Source organism: Carettochelys insculpta, chromosome 5 (assembly GCF_033958435.1).
Source record: "Carettochelys insculpta isolate YL-2023 chromosome 5, ASM3395843v1, whole genome shotgun sequence".
NCBI classification, from domain to species: domain Eukaryota; kingdom Metazoa; phylum Chordata; order Testudines; family Carettochelyidae; genus Carettochelys; species Carettochelys insculpta.
This window is the reverse complement of record NC_134141.1, coordinates 1,891,603-1,915,000: the sequence shown is the minus strand read 5'-3', so window position 1 is coordinate 1,915,000 and position 23,398 is coordinate 1,891,603. Positions and strand designations below refer to the sequence as shown.

The following is a 23,398-nucleotide window of genomic DNA, read 5'->3' as shown; positions in this document are numbered from 1 at the left end:
GGGGACGGAAACCTGCCTGTGGAGCAGTGAGGCAAGCAGTGCCAGGCGCAGCCAGTGGAGGGGTGTTGCAAGGCAGGTGTACCCCCTTACTGCGTGTGAGTTCCCTGGAAAGCCCTGCAGTAGGGGAGCAGGGGAAAGGAAAGTCTGGCACAGTGCCCTGGCCAAGCTCTCCCCTAACCCTTCTTTTGGAGGTAGCAGGGTCCCCCCCAGGTCTTTTCCTAACAGAGCAGAGAGCAGCTTGACCCTCCCACAGCACCACAGGGCTGGGACAGTTTGCTAGAGGCACAGGCCTGGGCTGAAGCGCTGGACTCCCTGAGTGCAGTGCTGGTATTGCATGAGGCAGGGCCATGTGTCTTCCCAGCAGAGCCCTGGGCATGGAGCCAACAGCAGGGACCCCACGCAGAGCCTGGAGGTGCTGCAGCACCAACGGCACCGCTAGTTCCCACGCCAAAGGCATGACCCTGGTTTTAAGCTGGTGCTGCCACTCGTTTTGGTGGAATGATACTGGGCAAAGTAGGATGAAGTGAAGGGACTCAAAAGAAGCAGACAGTCATTAGCTCATTCAGTAAAGGCAAATGAAAATGCTGCTCCTTAGAAGGCAATTGCCCAAAAACTGTGGTTGCAGCTAACTAATTACAAAATCCCAGTTACGCCTTAAGGCGGATTAAATAAACTGGGCTGGTTAAAATCCCTAACAGAGAAACTATGTTGTTTTCTCCCTGACATAAAACCTTAGTGTTCTTAGACTGTTTATGCAAGATTATTTTACACCCGCCTAAATACATGTTTGCACTCCACTGAGCACAGACTGTCATCGGGCTAACAGACACCGAATGTCACACGCACTGAAACAACGGTGCCAGTTTTGGAGCTAGACATAAAACCTCTGGCAGTGTGACCAGCGGAAGGCAGAGAATCCCTGCGCTGAGTGCGGCAGGCTGCGGGCGATGCCTGAGCAACACAGAACAGACTGATGACAGGCAGCAGACCCACAAAACAAAATTAAATCCCAGTGCTGGCGTCTGGTAGGACGGGGGTGGGGGGAGGTCCCTGGCTAGGATACCTGGGTTCTGCACTCTTGCTCGTAATGCTGGGAGGGGCCTTAGAGCACTGCAGGGATTAAAGGCCAGATTCACCCGTGGAGTAAGAACACTAGCTCCTGTGGTGTCCTGCTAGGACTGAACATGGCCCCTCTGATGCAGAGAGGCATTAGGTCTCAATTTGCAACAGACACAATTCGGCAGCGACAGGCGATTCCCAAGGCGCAATGGGCTAGGAGGCAGCGTGGCAGATGGCATGTCCAGTGCTCTTAACACCAGTACCATCTCCACCTGTGGCTGGCATTGTAACCATCAGACAGGCCCAACAGACAAATTCTTTGTGACTTACAGAGGAAAGCGTTCCCTGACTCCAGAGCAGGTGGCCTGGTGCAGGGAGTGTGGCACAAGGGAGCAAAGACGACATTCCCTGGCTCCCTCTCAGGTGCACTGGGGTGGGGGGGGTCTTTGCTTCGGGAAAGCGACAGAGTTGGGCCTCTACTTTCTCTGTGCCTCAGTTTCACCACCTGTAAAATGGGGCAAATGTCAATGCACCGTTGCAGCGCATTCTGAGAGCCTCTCTTCAAAGACACGGCCTACCCCAAGTGGGAATTGTTGCAAAAGCCAGCCTGCACCATCAGCAGCTTGAGGCGGGAGGGATGGAAGGCCAGGTAGCTACTTGTAGGCAGTACCTGATCTGCAATTGGCACTGGAATGAATGTAGTATTTGTGGGCACAATCCTGCCATCACCAACGTCAAGGGGAGCAGGAGCAGGCCCCCATGTCTAACAACTGGCTTTACCACGTGCCGTTCCTGACGTGGTTGTGTTGTTCGCACTCGTGTGCTGGGCGGGGTTATGGTAGTGAGCTGATATCAAGAGGCTGCCCACCAGGATGTTTTCTTCTCTTGAACTACACGTAATTCAGGCCAAACCCCAGCAAAGCCAGTAGCCTGACATGAATAAAGTGACTGCACAACCCCGAGGAGTCTGTTGGCACCTCAGAGAGAAACAGATTTATTTGGGCGTGAGCTTTGGTGGGCAAAACGCCACCGTGTCAGATGCACGGCGTGCAACTCACAGGCAGGCACAGCTGCACTCGCACGTGGAAAGAAAGGAGTGACCTTGTCAAGCGAGGACCAGTGCTAAGGAGGCCAGTTCGGTCAGGGTGCCTGGGAGTAAATTGACTCTGTTAGCAGTGGTCTGCCACGTGATCCGGTCGCTCAGAAGATTGCTGCCTGCCTCTGTGCTGGCCACTGCATGCCGCTGGTACAGTGGGGTTTTGCCCACGAACTCATACGCCCAGATAAGTCTGTTGGTCTGTGAGGGGCCACAGAACTCTGTGTTGTTCTTGTGGGTACAGGATGAATCTCTCTCACCTGGAGCCCTCAGGACCAGACCGGTGCCAAACAAGAGAATTTGCCGGACCATGGGAGGTGAATATTCTCTTGCACGTTACCAGCACTGCCACAGCTTGCTGGGCTCTTAGGAGACATTTAGGGGTAAATTACAGCACAGAGCACCGAGAGCCAGGGCTGGTGGCTGTAAACAAACTTTATGGGACTGTGGGAAACTTGGCCACACCCGTGCTAAGTGGTCGTCCAGCTGGATTACGGGTGTTGCCAGAAGAGAGAGAGCTGGTGTAGAGCGGTTGAACCTGTACAGACGAATACAGCTAAGACTTGTCACAAAACGTGGAATAGCCACTTAGTACTTCTGGGACTCCTTCTCCTTTGTGAAAGGCTCCACTGTAACTTGTCACAGCACTCACTGTGCCAAGCACAGGTCAGAGACTACGTGGGGCCTCCAAGAACGCATTGCTTCCTGCCCTGCTGCTGCCCCCTGGGTCTGGGATGGTCACTGCCTGCTGACTTCGTGCAGCCCACAGGCCCAGCCAGCTACTCGGATTGCCAGACAAGGGGAGCAGCCAGGTGTCCTGGCAGGGCCTGTGCCCTCCCGGCTCTTGTGCACAGGACTAGCTGGGAGACTAGCCAGGTAGTGGCTGGTGTTGCAATCTAAGCAGGGCATGAGGGGGCTTTGCCACCTGGGACAGGCTGTCACAAACCAGCCCTGGGGGCTTTCCAAGCCACCACCGCACCCCTGATAGGTTCTCCCGTCTCTTCTCTTGCAGCTGCAGCATTGAGCAGTGGGACTCGGATGAGCCGGTGTCCCGCACAGAGCTCCTGAAGAATGTTGCGGGGGTTGGAGGCCTGTACTGCCTGCTGACCGACAAGATAGATGCCGAAGTGCTAGATGCTGCAGGTTGGGCACAGAGCGCGGCTGACAGGCTTTGGACTTGTTCGCAGGCAGGAGATCCCTCAAACTACCAGGCATTCATGTCCCCCCCAGTGCTAACCTGTGCCCAGGGGACGTTACTTCTGGCCGGGTGTGGTGGCTCAGCTGCTGAATTGGGTTTTGAAATGGCCCTTCTGCTCCCAGTGTGTACATTTACAGAGGTCTCCCTACTGGAATCGGTCCAAATGGGCAGCTTTCATAGGACTGTCTTGCCAGCAGTCTTTTCCCTGAGCTAAATCAGGGTTCTACACGCACCCTGCTATTTGGCTGTGTAGCCGGAGGCCTGCTTGAGTAGCTGAGGAACAGATTTTAAAGTCACTTAGAAAATGAGGATCCTGCTGTAATCCAATGAAGTGAACTAAAGGAGTGAGCTCATTAGCCAGTAGCGGTAGTAGGCTTTTATCCTCAAGTGCAAGAGCCTGATGCAAGTTACGCTCTGAGGAGCACTGCACAGGTACAACAATGGGAACGTGAGAACGTAGCCTGCAGAGGATGATGTGGAGAGGGGACAGGGAGGGCACAATGGAGCTAAGGATCCTCACCGTGGCCTGTGACAGCTATAGTGGTTGTTTGCAGGCGGAGTAGAGGCAGGTGACTCTAGGGCTGGAAGGGACCTCAAGACGCCATGAAGCCCTCTGCATCGATCTGGAGCAGGGAAACCTAAACCATCACTGGTGGATGTTCGTCCAACGTGTAAGGAATGTGGCAGCAGGAACGCAACGCTGCTGAAGGCTGGGAGGAATGTGTCTCCCAGAGATCATTTGCATGAGAATGCAAAGGTGTGCATGTGTGATACCTTTCAGGCAAAGCCTGATGGGTAGCACGTAAGCCAGGAGATTTTGTCTATTGTAAACACATTGTTGTAAAATCACAATTTATGCTGACACTGTGTGGGAGTTGTGAGCTCTCATCAATGCTCTGGGTTGCTGTGGGGGACAGGGCAGTTGCCGTAGCTGCATAAGACATTGATTACACAGGGCTCCCTGGTTTAAAGCATTGTAAGTTTGAGTCAAGTTGAGTTGAGACCTGAGCTGAGCTGGATACTAGGGTTTTCATGAAACTCTGCACGGGAGATATTAAGAGCTGAAATCACACGGTTCTGCCTCAGGGCAATCCCCCAGGAGCTGACAGCGGGTGGTCAGTGGGAGAAGCGGCAGATGATGGTGACTGGTAGGAGGATGGTAAGGGAGCCTCAGTGGACAATGTGCCTGGTGGGCAGCTGGTAAGGGAGTGGCCGGCAGGTGGCAGTCAGTGGGATGCTGCAGACAAGCGGACAGCTACTACTGCCCTGGTGATGTACCTGTGGGCTCTGGGTCAGGGACTGCACCACGAGAGGTACACGCTGTAACTGTGTGGGGGGTAAAGGCCCAGAGCCCCAGCAAGAGACCTGGTTCTATAGCGTATGGGGCTGGTATCTTGTTAAAGGGGTTTGTCTCTGCTTAGATATACTGCATATGTCACTGTCAACTTGGGGTCCAAGGTATCCTTCAGTCTGTGTAGACTATGGATCACGCCCTTCGTAACTCCGTTTAAGATCATCATTTGCAGCGTTGACTCTGACTGTGGAGGCCCACATGAGAGCGACAGTCCTTGCTACATCTTCTGCAGATGTAGTGGGTGTCTGGCAGGTACTTGCTGTCCTTTCTACAGGCCCACTTCTCCTCTGCCAGCTGTCTGATCTTCATCTCACCCTTCTGAAGGCCCTTGTGTACTTCCTGCTTCCAGCTGCTGCGGTCATCTGCCAGCTCTTCCCAACTTTCTGGGTCAATGTCTACCTCCTTGAGGTCCCTCTCACAGATGTCTTTGTAGCTCAACTGGGGGCATCCGGGAGGCCTTTTGCCAGAGGCTAGCTCACCATACAGGATGTCTTTTGGGCTCCTTCCATCATTCATCCTGTGGATGTGGCCAAGCCAGCGGAGCCGCTGCTGCCTGAGGAGGGTGTGCATGGCTGGAATTCCACCTTGCTCAAGGACGGCATTGTTGGGCACTCTGTCCTTCCATGATATCCCAAGAATGCACCTGAGGCAGCGCAAGTGGAAGACATTCAGCCTCTTTTCCTGGCAGGTGTACAAGGTCCAAGACTTGCTGCCGTAAAGGAGGGTGCTGAGGATGCAGGCTCTGTAGACTTGCATTTTGGTGTGAGCGTACAGCTTGTTGTTGTTCCACACTCTCTTGCTAAGTCTGAACAGAGTTGTGGCTGCTTTTCCAATCCTCCTGTTTAGTTCAGACTCCAGCAACAGGGTGTCAGTGATGGTAGACCCAAGTTAAGTAAACTTGTGGATGACCTCTAGCGTGTAATTGTCAGTGCTGATTGATGGAGGTTCAGCAACGTCCTGACCAAGTACGTTTGATTCTCTAGGCGGATGGAAAGCCCGAAGTCCTTGCATGCTTTGGAGAACTGATCCAGCAGTTTTTGAAGCTGGCCTTCTGTGTGTGTCACTACAGCAGCGTTGTCTGCGAACAGCATGTCTCTAATGAGCACTTCCCGCACCTTAGACTTAGCCTTCAGCCTTGCAAGATTAAACAGTTTCCCGTCAGATCTTGCGTGCAAAAAGATGCCCTCTGTTGAGGACCCAAAGGCTGCTTCAGGGGGAGTGCGAAAAAGATCCCGAAAAATGTCGGAGCAAGGACGCATCCTTGTTTGACGCCGCTCCTGATGCTGAAGGCAGCCGATGATGTGCCGTCATATTGGATGATTCCTCTCGTGTGTTCCTGGAAAGACTGGATCATCTTGAGTAGCCGTGGTGGACAGCCTATCTTGTGGAGCAATTTAAACAGTCCATCCCTACTGACCAAGTCGAAACTTGGGGTAGGTTATTGGTGTTAAATAAGCTGTATCTATCTTCGACTCTGTGCTTGCTGGGGGAGGAGGGGGGAGAACTGCCATACAGGCACCCAGCAAGTGGGGTGAGATAGTCCCAGGCCACTGGGTGGGGGCTCAAGCCGGTTGGTTGTATTCTTGACAGAAAACCCCTAGGAGCTGAACCTGGCCCTTCCGGCAGGCACCTGGCATTAATAGAAGCGTTATTTAAGCTCTGCGTGGCCACTCTGTAATTTCAGCTCTTAATATCTCCAACGTGGAGTTTCATGTAAACCCTAGAATCCAGCTCTGTCTTTCAACAGGTGGGGAGGGCTAGTCAAGCCAGGCTTATAGCTAGATGGCCAAGGCATAGGCAAGGCCAAGGCACTCAGCAAGCCGGCTCAGCTAGTACCCCTCCCCTCCTGCCTTACAATGCTTTAAACCAGGGAGCCCTGTGTAATCAATGTCTTATGCAGCTTTAGCAACAAGGGGTCCTGTGGCACCTTATAGACTAACAGAAATGTATGAGCGTAAGCTTTTGTGGGCAAAGACCCACTTCGTCAGATGCAGGTAGTGGAAATTTGCAGAGGCAGGTATAAATAGGCAGGCCAGAGCAAGGCTGGAGATAACAAGGTTAACTCAGTCAGGGAGGGTGAGGCCTACTACCAGCAGTTGATCTGGAGGTGTGAACACCAAAGGGTGCGTCTATGCTAGCCAGCTACTTCAACGTAGCCAGCACAACGTCGAAGTAGCACCCGTCGCGTCTACACATGCCGTGTGCTATTTCAACGTTGAAATCGACGTTAGGTGGCGAGACATCGAAATCGCTATTCCCATCCGAAGATGGGAATAGCGCCCTACTGCGACGCTGACCATCGAAGTACGGCGTGTGTTGATGATCCGCGTCCCGCTACTTCGAAATAGCGGGGTCCTCCATGGCGGCCACCAGCTGAGGGGCTGAGATGCTCTGTCCAGCCCCTGCGGGGCTCTATGGTCCCCGCACGCAGCAGCCTTTAAAGCACCACAGACCCAGATTTCCTGTGGCAGGAAGCTGAGAGCATGCAGGCAGCAGCACATGCACGTGCTAGCCCTGCACGCCCTCTACAGACCCCGACCCATCTACCCACCACCCATGGCATCGAGCCATCCCCCGAGCACCCCCAGGGCTCCCCTCCTGAGGGGACCCAGGCACCCCGGCAGCCAAGTAGGGGGCCAAAAAGAGGAGGGGCCCCTCCTGGTCAGAGGCCGAGCTCCGAGACCTGCTGGGGCTCTGGGGCGAGGAGGCGGTGCTCCACGTGATGGGGAGCAAGCGGCGGAAAGCAGAAGCGTTCACCCGACTGGCTGAGGGCCTGGCCGCCTGGGATCACCCTGCCCGCACTCCAGATCACGTCCGAAGTAAGGTGAAGGAGTTGCAGCAGAGGTACGCCCGGGCCTGGGACTCAGCCAGCCAGTCTGGGACTGCCCCCGCCGCTTGCCCCTATTACGGGGAGCTCAGGGCCATCCTGGACCCCCGGGACACCTCCTCCCCCCCGCCCACCCTTGATACCGCAGCCGACGAGCCCCAGCAGGCCTCAGAGCCAGAGTCCTGCCCGGAGGCCAGCCCCGCACCCTGGGGCACACCCAAGGAGCCCCCCCTTGGGACAGTGCAGGCGGGGTCCAGCAGCGAGGAGCGGGGGCTCCTCATCGATCTTCCCTCCTGGAGCACCAGCCGGGCATCTGCCCACCGGGCTTCCCCCGACCCCGGCAATGGACGGTCAGGTATGTACCCCACACAGCACACACTCATGGGCCATGGGGCGGGAGCCCCAGACACAACCGGGAGCCTCACACACCCCCAGCAGACCCCAACCCATAACCACCCAGCCACAGCATGGTCCCAGGACGGCAGCATGGCCATCAGCGCCCGTCAGCACCCGCACCCATGGACAGCACTGTGCCTTAACCCTGGGGGCGGGGGGAAAATGCTATGGGGACAGCCAACAGGAACACCACACCCACTGATGGGGATGGAGACCCAGCACCCTAAATTGTGTGCTAGTGTAGACATAGCCCAAGAGAGGAGAAACTGCTTTTGTATTTAGCCAGCCATTCACACTCTTTGTTTAATCCTGAGCTGAGGGTGTCAAATTTGCGGATGAAATGCAGCTCAGCAGTTTCTCTTTGGAGTCTGGTTTTAAAATTTTTTTGCTGTAGGATAGCTACTTTTAAATCTGTTACTGTGTGTCCTGGGAGATTGAAGGGCTCTCCTACAGGCTTTTGTATATTGCCATTTCGGATATCCAACTTGTGTGCATTTTTTCTTTTCTGTAGGGACTGTCCAGTTTGTCCAATGTATACAGCAGAGGGGCACTGCTGGCACATGATGGCACATATTACGTTGGTAGATGTGCAGTTGAATGAAGCTGTGGTGGTGTGACTGAGCTGGTTAGGTCCTGTGATGGTGTTGCTGGTGTGGATATGTGGGCAGAGCTGGCACCGAGGTTTGTTGCATGGGTAGGTTCCTGAGTTAAAGTGACTGTGGTGTGGTGTACGGTAGCTGGTGAGAATTTGCTTCAAGTTGGCAGGTGGTCTGTAGGCAAGGACCGGTCTGCCTCCCAAGGCCTGTGAAAGTTGGGGATCATTGTCCAGGAGGGGTTGTAAATCACTGACGATTCACCAGATCTGAAATAGTCCTCAGCTAAAACCCCTCCAGCACATCATCAGTGATATACAACCCATCCTGGACTAACACGGCCACCCCTCTGATACTTATGCAGCTATGGTGACTGCCCTGTCCCCCACAACAACCCAGAGCATTAGTGAGATCCCACAACTCCCACACTGAGTGTCAGCATAAATTGTGATTTTACAACAATGTGTTTACAATAGACCAAATCTCATGGCTTACGTGCTACCCATCAGGCTTTGCCTGAAAGGTATCACACACGCACACCTTTGCATTCTCATGCAAATGATCTCTGGGAGACACATTCCTCCCAGCCTTCAGCAGCCTTGTGTTCCTGCTGCCACATTCCCTACATCTGTACCCTTAAAACCCTCTGGTGAAGGGGATTCCAGGCCTCCCCTGGAGGACTCCCCTTGGGCTGAACTACCCTAAGCAGCAGGAAGTGTTTCCTAACGTCTAACTGAAGTCTCCCTGGCCACAGCTGAACTCTGTGCGTTGTTGGCCTGCCCTCAGTGGTGATGGAGCCCCATCCCCTTTGCCTATCACAGCCAACGGTTGGTCCCAGAGCCCCTCTCCGGTGTTCCAGCCTCGCACTGTTGAAAATGTGCAGCAGTTGCTCCGGCCTGGCTCTCGCTGAGCATGGAGCTGGGCTGCCCAGGCTGTTACACAGTCCAGTGCTGGAGGGGTGTGAACACCAGTCCATTTGTCCCCTCCTCTCACAACAGGGCCCAGCCTGCAGGTGGTCAGCACGATGTCAGTGGGCTACGATCATGTCTCCCTGGTGGAGCTGAAGAGGAGGTAACATGCGCGGTCGGTGTTTAGTCACAAGCTGTATAAACACAAGAGTCATTCTGGCCCCTCTCCACAAGCAGGGACCTGGGAGGCTGAGAGGTGTGACTGCTCAGGAGCTGGCTCAGTAGCGCCTCCTTCTACTGCAATCCCCGTCACTCGCTCCTTGGTGGGAACACTCCACCGTCCATCATGATTACATGATGCCAAAGCAAAAGACATTGGGCAGAGCACTTGTTTTAGCACTAACTCGCGTCACTGCCCCCACTTTCCCTGCCTGTGTCTGCCAGGCAGCCCGGGACGTGCTGGGCATGCAGGCTGCGGGGCTTTGTTGCTTGCCCCAATGGCTCAGCTGGGCCAGCAACAGGGCGTTAGCTAGAAGCGCAGCCCGGCAGTCCCAGCTCTGACCCTGAACGTGCACTTCTCTCCCATACCGGGGTGACCCCTGCGTCTTTGTAGCCTCTCCTGTCCCTTGCAGGGGGCGGCTTTGCTGCATCCCCAAAAGCTCCATCCCCTTTGTGAAGGTTGCACAGGCTGCAGGAGCAACGCAAACGAGACCTTGATGGTCAGTGTTTGAGTCACGACTTCATGGCCTGGGAAGTGGCGCAGCATCAGCACAAAAGTGACTGGGGAGCCCCATTAATGTTCTTCTCTTTAACGGAACTGCACAACATCTGCTTTGCACCACACTCGCCCTCCTCCTCCCCAGCCAGGCACCGTCCCCGACTTACCTTTTCCCCGGCCGTGAAGCCTGTCCCCAGTCTCCACAAATGGCTTTTTTTAGGGTTGTTTTTAAATGCGGTTGCAATGTTCCCTGGAAAAACCCAACATGGGTGACTACGTGCCTCACCAAGTTACAGTGAGCCCCCAGAATCTCCTGCTCGGGTGGGATGAATACATAGGACTCCACTCCCAGAGGTGCTTAATGATTCTGAGCAGCTGTTCTGACGCTCCGCAGGGAGCCCGGTTCTTAGGAGTGTCACGCACCCACTCGCTGCTAATCGGCCCCATGGAGATGGCTCGAGTGTGGCCTGAATCAAAATGAAACAGTAGCAACATTTGGCCTAGTGGTCAGCCTGGCTACGAAGCTCCAAATTCACCAGGATATTTTTGTCAAGGCTCAAGTACTTTCAGGGAGTTTCTAGGCCATAATGAATGCCAGCCGGAAGTGCTGGGCTTTCATAAAGAATGCCACCACAGCTCTGAGCAGAGCATCAGTCCGAGCCTTTCCTGTGCATTTAGAGAAAACACTATATCTGAGGATATGGCATAACCTTCCCACCCAAATGGTCCAGAGCCCAGTCCTACATGGAGAAGACACCTGTAATGTGGCGCTGTGTTTGCTATGTGTGTCTTTGAATGCAGAGGAATCCGCTTAGGATACACTCCAGACGTACTGACTGAAGCAGTCGCTGAGCTCACAGTTGCTCTTCTTCTGGCAACCTCCCGTCGCCTGTTGGAAGCTGTGGAGGAAGCCAAGAGGTAATTCTTTTTTGTCTTTATTCAGTCTGCCTAGTGAACACTGGGCGTGGTACAGCTCTTAGCAGGAAGGGAAAGACCACAGTGTTGGTGGGTAAAGAGCCAAAAGGTGGGGGGCTGAGCAAGTGTGTTAGGCACATATGCTCTTCTCTGGCCAGGGTTCATAGAAATGATTGGTCACGTGTCCTGAGAAGAGAAAACAAGTTCTCTGGGTATGAGTGCACCAGAGCCAGAGGTCTGACTGTCACACGGGCAGACAGGCAGACCCATGCCAGCTTGGGTTCAGCTGGTTTGAATAACAACATCCGTGAACATGGCAGCAGCAGGGGATTCCCAGCGTACATGGAGAAAAAGACCAGGACTGTTCACGGTTACCAGTGCAGGCGGTGCTTGTGGTAGCCACATCCGTCCCCAGATGCGAAGCAAGGCGAGTGGGGGTGCAAGTAGCTTCTGTTGGTGCGAGAGACAAGTTTTCGGTCTTACTCAGAAGAGAAGAAGAGCTTTGTATAAACGAGACCGCTGGCCTCTCGCCCAATAGAGCCTGGTCCAATAAAAGGTATTTCCTGCCCTGCCTTGGCTCTCCTAGTTCATGGCTGTTCTAAGATGGGGGAGCTGGAAATCATTCTTACTTTGAAGCAGAAATCAACTGCTAATTAAGGTGAGTCAGCTGAAACTTTCCCAGGCTACCCCATGGCTGAGTGCTACAGGCGTTCTTGCAGCTTCTTCCAGGCCAGTGCTGGGGACAGGACTATGGGGCTGCTTCGGGCTTTGGTCAGTCCAGTCCAATAATTCCTATTTAGTGATCAGCTGGAGCTACATAGAAAGAGTCTCCACAATCCAGTGTGCAGGGGAAGGGTTGATGTTACGCTCTGTGTGCCTGAAAGAACTTCCACTGTTACTTTAAAGCGGTGGTTGGGGAACCTGGAAGCCTCTGTGGATGTGTGGCTCTGGTCTGACAGACAGCACCGTGGGGATCCTAGGACTTGGCCGAATAGGTATGTTGCAAAATCTCTGGAAGGTTTTCATCCTGAGCTGGCCAGAATGTTCTAGGTTTTGATTTCTTTGCTAAGCAACCACACTGATGAAAAGAGACAAAACAAATCAACCAGAGTTAGAGTCAAAATCTGAGTACTTTTGAAAATTGTCAACAATTTAAAAAGCAATGAGGTAGGTTTCTTAACATTTCTTTTTTTATACAAGGTAGTATAAAAAAGTAGATCTGTCCAGCATTTAGAATTCACCAATTTTTTTTTAAATGGCAAATTTTGCAAATTTCTCCTTCTCTGATGCTTTAGGGATCTCTGCAGCGCTGGGCAGAGAGGAATTTTACAGTTTGAGAAATAAGGAAACACGCTGAAAAACCTTTTCATTAATATTTTTCTGTTTTGGATCAGTTCTAATAAAAACACTAAGAAGTGCTTCCATTGTGCTGTTTATCTGTTTCTAATGCTAGAATGGTGCATAGATCTAGATTACCTTGCACCATAAGACCTCCTTTATACCTGTACGGTGTCACTACTGCTTGCATAAAGGAAAAAAGGAATTCTTACATGACGTTCTATACTTCGTCTATTTGTCATTAGAACTGGGCAAAATTTGCTTGGCAAATAATGATTTGCTCCAGAAAATGCAGTTCTGGGAGGCACTGAAACTAGCTGAGTTCTGCTCAGATCTGGCAAATCGTTTCAGCCAAATATTGGTATAGTTTTTGTCCCCCTGAAAAAGTTGGAATTGTTTGTTCTGGCCACTTTGGAAAGAAATGTTTAGATGTTGTGTCTGAAGCAATGTCTTATTTAGAAATTTAACTAATTAAAAAAACTAAAAGGAGGATTCAAACCACCAGAAAATGACCCAAAATGAAATGACAAACTGGTAAAAAAAAAAAAGGTCCTGGTGAACCACAAACTACTTTTTTCAGATTTTCTTTCCCACAATGAAAAAAAACTGAAAAAATTCAGTTGTGGTATGAAACGAACCAATTTTTTCAGCTCCTCCCCCCGCAACCAAAACATCAATTATTTTCCCAGCTCTGCTTTGACATGAGGCCATAAAGGGGTGGGCAGTGGAAAACCTTTTAGCCTTCTGTGGCTACTTCATGCCTTGATCTGCTAAAATCCTTTCAAACACTTCTAACTGGCACATAAGCCCTATGAAATCTGCAGGTGAACATGGCCCTCCCAGAACAGTGGAGAGCAGGTTAGGGTACAATAAAAGTCCTTATTGCACGTTGGCATCAATCGGTTAGCAGGTGACCAGCAGCTCTGAAACTGGGACACTTTTTAGGTACCTAAATAAGGAATTATGGCCCTAGGTTTAAAAATGTGGCCTCCTTGCCTCAGTTTCCCCAGCTGGACTGTGGACAGCAGACCTGACCCTCTCTGTTTACGCACCCCACTGAGGGTGGGGGGTCAGGAGAATGAGATGATGTTTGTAAAGTGCGTGGAGGAAGACAGATGATTGTTATTAGGGTTCTTTACCATCAACCACAAGAAAGTAGGGCAATGGCTGCCCCTTCTGGGGCAGGGTTACTTGCCTTGCTATTTAATAACCAAGACCCAGGAGTCATTCCTTGCAAACAGACCAGGTGCCCTTGGGCTGGAAGTTATGAAGAGTGTCCAGTAATGTGCTTTCACCGCCCACCACCCCTCAGAAACCCCTTGAATGAGACACAGGGCGAGACATCTCAAACTGGGCTGTGAAGGGCTGTTCCATGTGACAGAGATTTTTGCCTCCCTGTCTCAGCCCTGCACACTGGTGCCTCTGCAGAGGGAGAATCTGCACAGCCAAGCACAGCGGTAAGGTAGAACTCACAGCTGTAATTCCCACTCCCTAGGCGCAGCTGTCACAGCCAGGTTAAAGCCATTTGGAGTCAAGAGATTCCTCTACGCTGACACTGACCCACGACCTGACGTGGCCTCCAAGATCCCAGCCAAGTTTGGTAAGCTGGGCCAGAGCATTTTTCAGCCAGTGGAGAAGCTGGGCTGGAGTCCCACCTCACCAGCCCAGAGCCTGAACTGCCAAAAACCCTGTTTTCCCAACCACCTGGCCAGGGAGCTTCCTGCCTTTCATGTGCACGAGGTGCAAAGTGGAGACTTTAGTCAGACAGAGGCTCCCTGGCCAACCTTGCAGAGCACCTGTATTTCAAAGCCAGGGGCCAGGCCTCCCACCCCCGCAAAACGAGACTGGCATGAAAATAATGAGCTTTTAGAGAGGGATTTGTTTTATTTGCACTGTGGTTTCGGAGCTGGTAGGGGTCACCCTCTCCCATTGCCCTGCGCTCACAAGTCCCAGAGAGATGCTTTCTGTACGCTCGTAAAGGAAAGCGCAGGTTCTCTAGACTCCAGGAGCTGGGGTTGTAGGACAAACTCTCCATTTTGTGAGACTCGTGTTCCAGCCAGCAGAGCCAGCGCAGAGAAGCAGTTTGGTTAGGCCGTTCTGTTTGGTACAAGCTTTCCCCTCCAAGCCTTCTTGTGTCATCTCCAAAGGGGAGGACATCACCTCAGCACATTGCAAATTACGTGCACAAGTCAAAGCTCCAGGAAGTCACTGAGCACAGCCGTACGGACATGCAACCCGTGCACTTTATCCAGCCACTGCACACAGGGTGGCTGCAGAGCAGGAAACTGGCCCTTTCTGGGCACACACTTTGTAGCTGTAACGTGCTCTGTGGCTCAGGTGTGTCCTGCGACTCCCAAGCTAGCCAGCAGGCCCATTGTCTGCTGAGCAAGCACAGCCACTTACCTTTGTCTTCACTGACTGATCCATTTTAAATTTCACGCCACCACCAGCCAACAATTTGACGTGACAGTTAGTTGGCGCATGTATGTGCTCAGTGGAGCATTAGCCACTGGGCCTATGGGGCCCAGCCTCAGCCAATTGCAGGGACTGGGGGGTGAGAGCAGAACAACCCTGCACCCCAACCTGCTCAGTGCTCCTGCAGGGAGTGAGGTAGCCCCTGCATCCCAACCTTGCTCCTCAGAAGGAGCACCAGGGGAGCCTGTGTAACGGCCCACAGGCAGACTCAAACCTGGGTCCTCAGGAGCTTAGTGCAGGAGCCGCCACAGCTCAAGCTCAAGGCCAGCTGGCTCTCAGCGCTGGCTGCAGAGGACACTCATTCTTCCTCTGTGGTCTCGGTACCACTACATGGGACTGTGAACCACACCTAGGTGTATGGGTTACACCTGCAGGCAGAGTGGTTGGGGCCTGACAAATCCCAAACCCACCTCTGTGTGTTCCAACCACGGCCAGGCGGGGCTGCCTGCAGAGTGCGCAGGCCTGTGGAACTTGGAGGGCATCAGTAGCTATGAACTGGGCTAACTAGTTGGAAGAATTTCCATGAATTTACAGTAAACATAAAATATTTTGGGCTCACAAGAAAATTCAGATGAGGGACCCAGGCCTGGAAGTGGCCTCCTGGGACATCACATCCAGGCCCTATTCTCACTGGCAACCTGGTCACTCATCCCACTCCCGCACTGCCCCAGCTCCACCTTAGAACCAGCTGAGTTGTCCACCTCCACTGCTTTTACTGGAACGCTGTTCCAGGGCCTGGCCCCTCTTTCTAGAGCTGGCTCCCTTCTGTAGACTCAGGTCAACCCGGCACAAAGATAAAGCCAACACTTTTTCCAGCGGTGTGCAGCTGTTTCTGTCTTGTTTTAATCCCGGCGGTCTTGCTGCTTTGTTCTGAACAGTGCCACTGGACGGCTTGGCTCAGCATTCAGACTTCATCATTGTCTGTTGTGCCTTAACACCTGAAACACGGGGCATCTGTGGGAGCCGTCTTTTCTCCCAAATGAAGGATACAGCCATCTTCATCAACACCAGCAGGTGAGCGAGGTAGGACAGAGGGGGAAAAACTCTCTTTGATCCAGGGCTCAACAAGATGCACGCACTGAGGGACAACCTAAACTTCTAATGCAAATCCTTCCGCAATCCTAGAGGGAGACGAGATATACATTCCTGATGCCAGCAGCATCCCAGCTCAATAACATCAAATCAACTTTCAAGCAATTATTAGAAATAAAAGGCTTAAGTTGGTGTAATCCGACAATGCGCTGATGGTGGGAGATGGATGATGACACAGGCACATCCCATCCGGAGAATTCAGTCTCATTAGATAAGCTGATCCCACATATAATAAAGTATGAAATACGCCAGAGGACAGAATTGTAAGCCGCTGGCCTCAGAGTTTATGATAAGGCAGCCTTTAAGATCAGACTGCTGTGCACTCCAACTTTATCCTATCTGTTGTTAAAGTTTCCACGAGATAACAAAGGCCCTTAGCTGCAAGAACAGCTGCACAGAGAAGATGTCCTCTGGTTGATAGACACTTTGTTTTTCTTTTCCCAACAGGGGCGGTGTGGTGAACCAGGAAGACCTGTATCAGGCATTGGTCAATGGTCAGATTGCAGCTGCTGGTCTGGATGTCACAGAGCCTGAGCCTCTGCCTACAGATCATCCTCTTTTTAAACTTAAAAACTGTGGTGAGTCTGCATGGGAAGCTGCTGCTCTCTTCTGAAGAGCCGGGGCTGAAAATGACCATTTGGGAATTAAGAGCTCTGGGCCTCATTTCTGCACTAGCCAGCTTCTGCTTGTGCACTAAGCTTGTGGTTGTTTTGATGGAACAGTATTTCTCCATCAAAGGCAGCTGTGTTGATATAAAAATGTTCTGGGCAGTGTATGAATTTTGACAACATTTTTGAGAGGAGGCAGTTGACAGTGGTCAGTTAAGCTTTGTTCATTGCATTTCAATATGGTCCAAGGCCGTATCTACTCTTCAAAAATAACTTCATAGTTGCTTATTCCGAAGGACAACTTTGAAGTAACAGACTTAAGAGTTAAACTTCGAAGTATGGCACTACTCCTTTCCCAGGAATGGAGTAAGGACTTCCAAGCTGGGCTCCCTACTTTGACGTAAGTGAACTTCGAAGTAAGGGAAAATGTGTGCAGACTCTCTGCTGGCTACTTCGAAGTAGCACCTAACTTCGAAGTTAACTTCGAAGTTCGTTTCTAGTGTAGACGCACCCATTGTGTTTCCTTTTGATGGTGTCATTTGCAGTGACATTTTCATATTATACTAAAATAACAAGTTTAATATTATATTATTTTGTGTTATAATGTTTTGATACAAAATGTTCAGGTGGTCCTGAATTACCTTTTTTTTTTAAAAAAAAAAAAATTCTGTTCTGTGGCAGAATGTCTAAATTTAGATGCGATTCAAAATGAAACCAAATTTCAAAAGCCAGAATTTCCCACAAAACAGAAATTTCAGTTTCCAGCCAGCTCAGGGGTTAATCTCTGTGGGTTTGTTTTTCCAAAAATGTGTACAATCCTGAGGATTCTGCATCTCAATGAAGCTCCTTAGAGAGGTGTATGTCTGGAATAAGGAACACTGATCAGACACTCATCTGGTGTAAATCAGCATATTTCCACTATAGCTAATGGTGCTGCATCTTTGCACTAGGATGCATGCTGTGTATGCCTTAAAACAGTCTTAATTTACCCCATCACTATTGCTCAAATAGGACAATATCAGACACAAATTGTGTGCTGTATAAACCCTTGTATATTTGTATATTTTATCACTTTCTCCATTCCTTATCTGTGTTCACTCATTTCATTGTCATAAAGGGGCAGTAAATCAGTGCTGACTTAGGGTTAGGGTCATCTCCCCAGCTTAGAACATCACATGAGAATTTGATCCTTGACTTTACACGGTCCTCACCCTCTAATGTAGTAATGTGATCAGTAGCAGTGTATCGTTTGCTTCTCAGTCAGCAGATGTGAAAGCCCTTTAGGGACACATCAGGGAAGGAGGCAGTTAACTACAAATCGGGTGGCCTGTACGTTTTCACCCTGCTGTAAGACAGTGACAGAACTGTCTCTGGAATTTCTGGTGAGCACTTAAAAAAGGAAGACAGGTGGGAGTGGGGGGAGAACCTCCCACACCCCCTCAATATCAAGTGCTTCACTCTGCAGAACTTTGCTGGGGTCAGAGAATTCCCAATGCCAAGGAAATTCCTTACTGTTCCACAATTCAGCAAGATAGTGCCAGAAAAACAGGGCCCACCAATCCCAGGAGCAAAACTCACAGTTCTCTAAACCAGTGTTGTACAAAAAGGGCCGCCCTGGCCCTTGTGGCAACCAACAAGAGGTTGCCACCCCGCCTGTTAGTGATCAACAAGCTGAGCTCCAGACTGGCTGTGGGATAGCGAACCCTGGGGCCTGGGCAGGGCAGGCCTATAGCTCTCACACTTGACAACTAGCCTTACCCAGCCTTTGTCAACCCATCTTTAAAGGTGTTGAACTGTGTCTACCCAAGGAGTAAAGTCACGGCCAGCACAGTGCCATGCCTGGCCCGTTTCCTTAGTCTAGGCAGGGCCTTAGCCACCAATTTAAAACCTCCCAGCTGGGGGTCATTACCACACGGTGACATTTAGGTGGGCTGTGCAGAGAGTGCAATAGCTTTGCTATGTCCAGGTGACAGAGCTTCTCATCAGCCAGCAGCTCATCAGGTCTCTGGGGCAGGGACTGTCTTTTTGTCCTGCATTTCTACAGCTCCTAGCACTGTGTGGCCCTGGTCCACGGCTAGGCTCCGAGGCACGCCAGTAATGCAAACAGCAGCAGCCTGGAGCAGTAGTGGGCCCCTTGGCCAGGCGCTCCACGAATGAGCTGGTCAGGCAGGTGGTGTCTTGTTTTGGGAGTTGCGTATTTTCCTGATCTCACTCAGCTCTTCCCCCAGCTGGGATAGGCCCTTTCCTGGCACAGGCATAGCTACACAGAGGAATGCATTCTCCTCGGCTGCCCCTTCCCAGGGCCGTCACAAGTATACAGGCTGCCTCCTCCCCCTGCTCCCAGGAGCCTGGCTGATGTGCAGTCCAACCAGCGTGCCTGACCGCCTGCCTGCGAGACAGGGGCGTCCCGGTGCGTGTTGTGCCGTCTTGCCAGGCCCTTGGCCTGTTCTGCTCTTGTGAGCCACCAGGGGAGTGACATTTCTGGGACTCCGGCGGGGTTTGACTAACACATCATCTTAACGCTAAAAACCCTTTTAAACTCCTGCAGGAGCCGTGTAAATGTCAATCCCCTGCCAGCTCACACAGATGGGCGGACGGACGGACGGATGGAGCAGGCAGGCGGAGCGGAGGTGCGGTGTGACTTGCATGCAGACCGCATGCAGCAGCTCCTAGCTCTAGGCTTCAGCCGGCTGCTCCAACAGAGCCTTTTCCCTCCTCCGGGCCTGCAGCCCCCCAGCAAACCCGGGGGGAAAGGCCACTGTGAGGAGCCCAGTCTGCTGCCTCTGTCAAACCTTCTGTACTCCTCCCTTCCGTCCTTCAGCGTCCCCCTTGGACAGGCCTCCCGGCCTGTTGAGCCTCACACGCAATGCAGCAGTACAGGCAGGTGATGAAGCCACGTGGGAGGGAAAGGCACAGGCTGGGAGGTGGGGGATGACCTCAGGCTCAGTGTTGCTATGGCAGGTCCCAGCCCCCAGAACTGATCTCTCTGGACTTTGTTCCCTGTCTCTTTCCTCGCAGTTATTCTCCCCCACATCGCCAGCGCGACGCTCGCTACCCGCAATGCCATGGCTGCCTTGGCTGCCAGCAATCTCCTGGCAGGCCTGCAGGGACAAGCCATGGTCAAAGAGGTGCCTCTCTGAGCACGTGCTCTCCTGGTGCACAGCCTCCTGCCATCAGCCCCTCGCCGGGAGCTGTCTGAGCGGTGCTGGTCCCACAGTGTCCTCACAAGTCAGGGAGCTGTAGCACCGAGAGCCGTGATGAGTTCGTTCCCGTTTCGGTCCAATGGTGAGCCGTTGCACTGGCAACAGGGCAAGACCACCAAGAAAATGGATGGGTCAGTTCGACAGGCATCACAGATATACTCCATCCAGCTCCAGGAGCCAGAATCTCACCTCATCTCCTCCCAGAGCTCAGCACGTATTGCTCCATGTCCCCGCAAGTGTGTAGTGCTGCCGGAGGGTCTGTGGGCATCCCCTCCCCTCCTGCCCAACATAACCTGCGATGTTCCAGCCCTGTTCTGCTTGTTGCAGGATGTGAATGTCACCAAGAGATAAGCAATCGTTTTCAAATGTGACCTTTTTTCTTAAAGCTAACTTGGCATTTGCTAAGGGGGAACGGGTTCATTAAAACTGTCTGGAGTCTCATTGTGCATTAGGCAATCAGTAGGGAAGATCTCTGGTAAATTTGCATTTTTAGAATGGGTGCATTCCCAGAAATAAAATGTGTAACATTTTTATCAACCTTGGCACTTTTTTTTTAGTTTAATTTTCTGTGTAAATTCAGATTATGTTCTTCTTGTCACCCTGGAATCTCTGCAGGCGACTGTCCATTATAGATGTGAGAAAGACCTTTCCATTTCTACAGCATTAAAAAAGATGGTTGCCAAACAGCAAAAGTTCTGACGTTCTTACTTTGCAAAAAGAAAATCTTTACAGCCCCCGCTTGTATTTTCTTGCTCATCTCTTTCGCCTTGTTCCAATGCACTACGTTATACCTGCTGTGTCAGGAGTACAATGCCTGGGTTTTATTTGTCTTCTGAAGACCAGTTTCATGCCCACGTGCTTCATTTGTCCCCAGTCACCATGTGAATTTTCTCAGTTGCTGCATACTTACTTTACTGACCGTAGGTGTGATGCATGGTACTCTGATTGGAAATCACTAGTATGGCCAGTTATGGAGCACCAAATGATGGTGTTGTCTGAAAAGAGAAACCCCTCTGGGAGTGGGGGAGGGAGGAGCAAATTAATCAATGACTTTACGCAAGGCTGTGACTTACAGGTGTGAATTAAGAGGAAAGTGGTGAAAAGGGAGGTAAAATGCAGCTCCGGGCCGGTCTGGCCTTCACTGTGCATGTAAAAGGACTGTCTTGGGTACTGCACCTCTGCTTGAGTTCGAAGGTGAGGGTTTCCAACCAGCTCATGAACGCACTGTGACATCGGAGTGTAAACTGGACAGATAGTTTTACTGAGCGAGGTGAACCTGGGACTGGAACGCAGAGCCCATCTCAACCAGCTAAATCAAGACAAACTGATTATTCAACCCACTCCACCCCTAAGCAGAGCTCGGTGACCCACTCCTGCTTCTCTTGTCTCATGCAAGTGACCTTGCTGTCTTCCCTGGGACTGCTCACCTGAGGAAGGGAACAAGCTGTGTTGCACTGGTGACCAGCCCACAAGCAGGATAAACCCTTTGATGGGCTGATGTCCCCATGACCTGCCACTCACGTGGGGAGATTCATGTTCCTTACAAGTCCTCTCTTTGGTCCACAGCCCTGGTCCAGGAGTCGGCAACCTGTGGCTCCGGAGCTGAATTCATCTCTGTAGGAGCCACTTGCAGCTCTGGGCACTGCTGCCACTGACTCCTTTTGTGGCTCCCTGCCCCGCCCCCACTGAAATAATAGAACCAAATTGGATGGGTTTAATGGCCGGCAGGGCGGGACAGATCGTTCTTTTGCTCCAGTTGCCAGCCTCTTTCAGCCCGAAAGCGCACTCCGCTTTTTCCTCTCAGTCCTGCTACCAGAGCTTCTCTGGCTACATCTGGAGCATCTTTGGTCCTTCTGTTGTGTGTCTCTTGCTCTCTCTCATCCACACGCACGCACACGTGACATGACTCCTGTTGTTTCAGACACCTGGTTCCACAAAGGAGCTTTGCTGTTTCTTGCATTTATCCTGAACAAAAGAGATTACAGCCACCAGCTTCAGTGAGGTTTCACCCAACCTCCCAGCCTAACCTAATCCATTAGGTTATCCAAAGGCAACTTCTGGTGGCCAATTGTTCATTTGTGGTAGCCAGAACGTTAGCTGATGAAGAACAACATGTACCTTCCACAGCTTGTAGCCTCTAGCTAGAAATCCAGTGGATTTAAGATCCTTCTTAAATGCTCCACAGCCTAGTCCTGGTGAACCTTCTTTGAGTATTTCCAGGGTCGGAGCCCAGATGAGGATGGGCTCTGGTAGGATGGACAGGTATCTGACAGGAGCTTGTTGAGGCCAGAGAGAGGAGGGAACTAGCAGCAGAATGACAGGTCAGTGCAGGAGATAGTCTGAACTGTGCCAGGGGGATGGAGTAAAGAGGGCCAGAAGGTTTGCTGGGGACAGAGCTCGGGGCGGGACAAGGCCAGATAAGCTTCAGCGACACGTCTCATTCTGGGGTGCTTATGTATGAGTCAAAACAAACCTTGGGCGCCTCTTGAGGCCTCCATCCCTGAATGCCATCTCCACGCCCCGCTGGCCCCAGCTCGCCCTGCTATCAGTGCTGAACATGCTGCACTTCACAGACCCTGCGGGCGAGCGCATTGCAGACCCTGTGCAAAGGCAGGTGAAAGGGGCCTGGGGCTGCTGGGCAGGAGAAGGATGCTCATTAGGGAGATAGGAAGGAGGGAAGACAGGGAGGGCACGTGTCACGTCTGTGTTAGTGTCACAAGCCAGGAGCAGGTGGCCAGGGGAGATTTCAACCCCTGGGTGGGGTTCCAAGGAGGCAGCGTCTGCTGCAGAGAGGGGGATGAGCTGCATTGCATGCTGGGCGGAACGCTGACAACACAAAGGCCTCCGACAGCATGGCTGTGTGATGCGGGTTTCTCTGGCAGGCTGGCCTGTTAGCTGTGCTATCCCCACGGAGCGCCTCCTCTCTCCACAGCACCCTCTCTGCCCTGAGCTCCAAGGCACGCCGCTCTGTGGCTTCAGCCAGCCCTGGCTCACTGCAGGCTGGGGTGATTCCAGCCCCTCCCTTCCCCAACCAGATCTACATCTCCTCTGGCCCTCTCTGAGGGCGGGCAGAGCTCTGCTTGCATCAAGGGCTTCGGCACTGCTGCTCCCGACCGCCAGGCTGGAAGTGCCAGCTGAGCCCCAGGCTGTTCCCTGGAGGAGCCGGCTCTGCACTGGGCCACATTGTGCAGGAAGTAAACAGACGGCTCAGCAATCCAATCACACCTCTCTCACCGCAGGCTACGTCATGGGGGGTGGCTGCCAGCCTGCCTGCTACTTGCTTGTTTCACAGCATCATAGATACCGAGGGCTGGAAGGGACCTCAGGAGGCCATCGAGCTCAGCCTTCTGCCCATCGCAGGACCAACCCCACCTAAATCAGCCCAGCCAGGACTCCATCAATTCAGGACGTAAAAACCCCCTCCCGCGGTAACGCATTCCAGTGCTTCACCACCCTCCTGGTGAAACACAATAGGGTAACCACTACACTATGGAAACACTCAAGTTATCCGCGGACAGCAGATTTAAAGATAACTTGACGGAGAGGGTTTTTGTTTTGTTTTGTTTTTTAGTATATTAATAATGAGAACAATTCTGAGCAAAATAGCAGTCCATTAAT

The 23,398-nt window shown here is 52.0% G+C and overlaps 1 protein-coding gene across 2 annotated transcripts in view; it reads left to right on the top strand.

Moving 5' to 3' along the window:
• LOC142012977 (glyoxylate reductase/hydroxypyruvate reductase-like) overlaps window positions 1-20,456 on the top strand; it is a 29,471-nt gene extending 9,015 nt beyond the window's left edge. The window contains exons 2-9 of one of the 2 annotated variants that reach the window (XM_074994007.1): window positions 3,168-3,298; window positions 9,522-9,594; window positions 10,951-11,067; window positions 11,971-12,059; window positions 13,898-14,002; window positions 15,756-15,891; window positions 16,417-16,547; window positions 19,596-20,456. In XM_074994007.1, the coding sequence (XP_074850108.1) occupies window positions 3,168-3,298; window positions 9,522-9,594; window positions 10,951-11,067; window positions 11,971-12,059; window positions 13,898-14,002; window positions 15,756-15,891; window positions 16,417-16,547; window positions 19,596-19,717 (904 nt within the window). In that variant the 3' untranslated portion in view covers window positions 19,718-20,456. The other variant, XM_074994008.1, reaches the window with a different exon arrangement.
• The last annotated feature ends 2,942 nt before the right edge of the window (window positions 20,457-23,398 follow it).